The following is a 4,958-nucleotide window of genomic DNA, read 5'->3' on the forward strand; positions in this document are numbered from 1 at the left end:
AAGGGACCTGGGTAGGGACGAGCAGTTAACGTCTCAGTGATGTTTCTGGTCCCTAAGCAACCTTAGCTGGTGGAGAAGGTGCCCTAGAAAACAGCTGGAATTGAGATGACATAACTGGGTCCTTGGTGGCTACGTTTTCAATCCTGGAGAGAGAAGGAAGTCAGAGTAGGCGTGCTCAAGGTATCAGTATTTTTTGCTCACATATATGTATTATTTGAGACATCTAGCCTTTTAAAGTAATGGGTAACTCTGTGGTTCTGATCTGAACTATGTAACTGAGTAATTGATTTACCTTTGCGATTTTGTTTTTTTTTAATTAATTAATTTTTATTGAAGTAGGGTCGACACACAATGTTACATGAGTTTCAGGCGTACGATATGGTGACTCGACAAGTCTCCACAGCATGCTGTGCTCACCACACGTGTGGCTGACATCTGTCACCACTTAGCGGTGTTACAGTTGAACCCAAGTTTATATGAAGTATAATGCCTTAAACTTGTGAGCAAGTTTACAAGTCAAAACCACACTGAGATACCACCTCGCGCAGGTCAGAGTGGCTAAAATTAACACTCGGGAAACTACAGATGTTGGCGAGGATGCGGAGAAATGGGAACCCTCTTGCGCTGTTGGTGGGAATGCAAACGGGTGCAGCCGCTCTGCAAACTGGTGGAGGTTCCTCGAAAAATTAAAAATAGAACTCCCCTACGACCCAGGAATAACACTACTAGGAATTTATCCAAAGGATACAGGAGTGCTGATGCATAGGGGCACGTGTGCCCCGATGTTTATAGCAGCACTATCAACAATAGCCAAATTATGGAAAGAGCCTAAATGTCCATCAACTGATGAATGGATAAAGAGGATCTGGTTTATATACACAATGGAACACTACTTGGCAGTGAGAAAGAATGAAATCATGCCATTTGCAACAACACGGATGGAACTGGAAGGTATTATTTTTTAATTTTTTTTTTAACGTTTATTCATTTTTGAGAGACAGAGAGAGACGGTGTGAGCGGAGTTGAAGCAGAGGGAGAGGGGGACACAGAATCCAAAGTAGGCTCCAGGCTCCGAGCTGTCAGCGCAGAGCCTGACATGGGGCTCGAACTCATGGACCAGACCTCGAGATCATGACCTGAGCCAAAGTCAGACGTTCAACCGACTGAGCCACCCAGGTGCCCCGGAACTGGAGGGTATTATGCTGAGTGAAATAAGTCAGTCAGAGAAGGACAGATATCATGTTTTCACTCATATGTGGAACTTGAGAAACTTCACAGAAGACCATGGGGGGAGGAAAGGGGAAAAAATAGTTATAAACAGAGAGGGAGGGAGGCAAATGATAAGAGACTCTTAAATACAGAGAAAAAACTGAGGGTCGATGGGGCGGGGCGGGGGGGGAGAGGGGAAAATGGGTGATGGGCATTGAGGAGGGCACTTGTTGGGATGAGCACTGGGTGTTGAATGTAAGGGATGAACCACGGGAATCTACCCCCCAAACCAGGAGCACACTTTCCCCAGTGTATGTTTAGCCCATTTGACAATCTATTATATTAAAAAAACCAAAAACCAGCTCTTTCCTCTGGGCTGCCGACATGCCATCCAGACCGAGGAAGACCCGGAAACTTCCGGGCCACGTGAGCCATGGCCATGGCCACATCGACAAGCACCAGAAGCGCCCAAGAGCCTGGGGCAATGCTGGTGGCATGCATCACCACGGGATCAACTCTGACGAGAATCATCCAGGTTACTTCGGAAAAGTTGGCACGAGGCATTAGCACTTAAGGAGGAACCAGAGCTTCTGCCCAACTGTCAACCTTGCAGAGCCTGTCATCGTGAAGGCCACGATCTTCAGTAGAAGAGCCGAGGAGATCAAGGGCGTGGGCGGAGCCTGTGTCCTGGTAGCTTGAAGCCACGTGGAGGGAGGTCCATTAAATACTACCAAATGCTTGTCTCTTCCGGTCTGAGCACGAGCTCTCTTGCACCCCTACCTCTCTCTCTCTCTGTGCGTTGGAAAGCCACCTAACAGATTCCAGGAGTAAGGGTATGAGCGCCCGGGCTCCCCTGCCAACTCACCTCACAAAGCGTGCAAGAGACAGCACCAGCACTTAGAGGCCTTGGCCCACGACGTACCTTGAACATTTTCATCTGTAAAGCGAGAATATCCGTCACTAGCATGTGTGTGTGTCTTGGAATTGAAAGGCCTGTTTTGCATCGGGTCCTCTGAAAATACGACGAGTGGGAGAATAAAAAAAAACAGAACCTAGAAACAAAACCAAAAACGTATGAGTAAGTTTATATGAAGCATGCAATACTTTAAGGCAATTTAAGAATGACCGTACTTAGAAGCTTAATGTACTAGATTTACAAGCCTTCTTTTTCTTTTTAAGTTTATTTATTTATTTTCAGAGAGAGAGAGAGAGAGAAGCCTAAGCAGACAGTGCTGTTAGTGCAGGGCCCGACATGGAGCTCGATCTCAAGAACCGTGAGATCATGACCTGAGACGCTTAACCCACTGAGCCACCCGGGTGCCCCGATTTGCAAGCCTTCTTTAAGTATTTGGGGAATCTTATTTGTTGGTTCAAATACTTCGTCCAAGGTGCTGGGGGGATGGGGGACACCGGAGGTGCGGATGAAGGTGTGCCCCTGCCGTGCACAGCATCATAACCCTGCATGGTAACTCTACTGGAATAAAAATCATAAAAAAATAAAAAATATTTATATCTTGTGTCTTAAAAAAGGAAAAGCAAGCGGAAGAGCTATATCATAAAATCTGTTTTCAACCTTGAAAAAAAAAAAGAAAACACTTTAAAAGGAAACTAAACATATTACATTCAACAGTGGGATTTAAAGTCTTTAAAGGAATCGATTCATACATTTGTAAAGTGAGTCAAATATTATCAATAGCCCCCAAGAAGGGGGTTAAGGGTTGCCAGATTTGTAAATAGAATATGATTTCTAAGCTGAACTGCCCTTAAGGCTGGCCTTTTTTTTAGTAAATTGAATTTCTTTTTTTAGTAAATTGAATATGAATTCTTTAAAAAAATTTTTTTTTTAAGTTTACTTTTGAGAGACAGAGAGAGACAGAGCACAAGCAGGGGAGGGGCAGAGAGGGAGGGAGACACAGAATCCGAAGCAGGCTCCAGGCTCTGAGCTGTCAGCACTGAGCCCGATGCGGGGCTCGAACCCACAAACCATGAGATCACAACCTGAGCTGAAGTGGGACCCTTAACCAACTGAGCCACCCAGGCGCTCTGAATATGAATTCTTTAAAGCAATATAGCCTATGGATAATTAAAAAAAATTTTTTTTAAACATTTATTCATTTTTGAGAGAGACAGAGAGAGCTAGAGTGCATGCAGGGGTGGGGCAGAGAGAGAGGGAGACACAGAATCCGAAGCAGGCTCCAGGCTCTGAGCTGTCAGCACAGAGTCTGATGCGGGGCTCGAACTCACGAACTGCAAGATCCTGACATGAGCCGAAGTTGGACCCCTAACTGACTGAGCCACCCAGGCGCCCTGCCTATGGATAATTTAAAAAAAAAAATTTTTTTTAACGTTTATTTATTTTTGAGACAGAGAGAGACAGAGCATGAACAGGGGAGGGGTAGAGAGAGAGGGAGACACAGAATCGGAAGCAGGCTCTAGGCTCTGAGCCATCAGCACAGAGCCCGACGTGGGGCTCGAACCCACGGACCGTGAGATCGTGACCTGAGCTGAAGTCGGACACTTAACCGACTGAGCCACCCAGGTGCCCCTATGGATAATTTTTTAATGCACAAAACCCATCTCTTAGGAAATAAACGATAATGGGGAAGTATTATTGCCTGCGAAGTCGTTTGCTAAGGTCATCAGTAGGCAGCAGAGGTGCGATTCAAATCAGAAAGCTTCGCCTCCACACCACAGTATCCAGCCCTGAGGCTAAACCATTCCGCGTTACTTTGTTTTTCTATCAACGTGATTTTCTTTCCCACTAGCCTGTGAACAATATGCTTGCAGAGACTTCCTTTCGTCTTTGGACGCCCAGACCCCTGCACGGCGCCTTGGTGGCGCCCGGCAGGAGCTCATGTGTATGGCAAAGAAATGAGTGAAGAGAACTCAGTGACAGTAACATCCAGAAGTCCAAGAGAGGAGAGACTTTCAAGCAGGGGGGTCCCACTGTCAAATTTAACCGGTGGTCATACAAGATGAGGACCAAAGGGTCCGCAGGCTGTGGCCGAGGAGAGGTCAGTCGTACCTTGTTAAAAGCAATGCGGGTCCTCTTCAAGTCTTGCCGGGGCACCTGACCTCTATGCCCTGAAGGCCAGGGAGACCCTGGTCAAAGTCTGAGAAGTACGGGGCCCGACAGGAGACACCAGTCACGGTTACATCCTCACGGAGACGCCAGCGGTCTGCCCAGCCCAGCAAAGCCTTCGGGACTATTTGGTGTAGAGAGGTGGGGGGAAGGGGGGACCACGCCTGTGCCAGCTCTCCCCTCACCCCTCTCCCCGCGGATCAGGACCTTCCTGCAACTCCTTCAACCTCGCCAGCAAAAGGACAAGAGAGCACAATAACATCTGACCCAGTCTTTCATGGCTGGAGGTAGAGGTGGTCCCAAGGGTCTTGTCCCCTGGATTCCTCTGGCCTGGGCCCCGGGCTAAAGAAGCTACAGCCGGCAGCCCGTGCCTTCCACCTTTCTGTCCTTGGGCCATCTGCGCTTGAGCTTCTCCGCCTGCTGACTCCCGTCTGCTCACGGGCTCAACCAAGCACGCAGGAACCGAGCCCTTACTCTGTGCCGACGCTGAGCTAGTCACTGGGCATTGCAAGAAGAGAGGGGCAGGCTCCTACCCTCAAGGGGCTGAGTGTACTTGGGAGAACGTGCAGGTGAGCAGGTGTTTATATACAGTAGAGATAGATGTCATGACAGAGGTAGGCACGGGGGACCCGGAGAGGCCAGAAGAGGGCGTCTGTTTTAGCCTGGG

General features: G+C 48.1%; 1 protein-coding gene across 1 annotated transcript; it reads left to right on the plus strand.

Annotated features, from left to right (window-relative positions):
* Positions 1–1,455: 1,455 nt before the first annotated feature.
* On the plus strand, positions 1,456–2,665 carry LOC122211955 (60S ribosomal protein L27a-like). The gene is given in 1 exon segment (XM_042925528.1): positions 1,456–2,665. A coding segment is annotated over 1 exon segment (315 nt). The 5' UTR covers positions 1,456–1,593; the 3' UTR covers positions 1,909–2,665.
* Positions 2,666–4,958: the final 2,293 nt, after the last annotated feature.

The sequence above is a fragment of the Panthera leo genome, chromosome F3, assembly GCF_018350215.1.
Source record: "Panthera leo isolate Ple1 chromosome F3, P.leo_Ple1_pat1.1, whole genome shotgun sequence".
NCBI classification, from domain to species: domain Eukaryota; kingdom Metazoa; phylum Chordata; class Mammalia; order Carnivora; family Felidae; genus Panthera; species Panthera leo.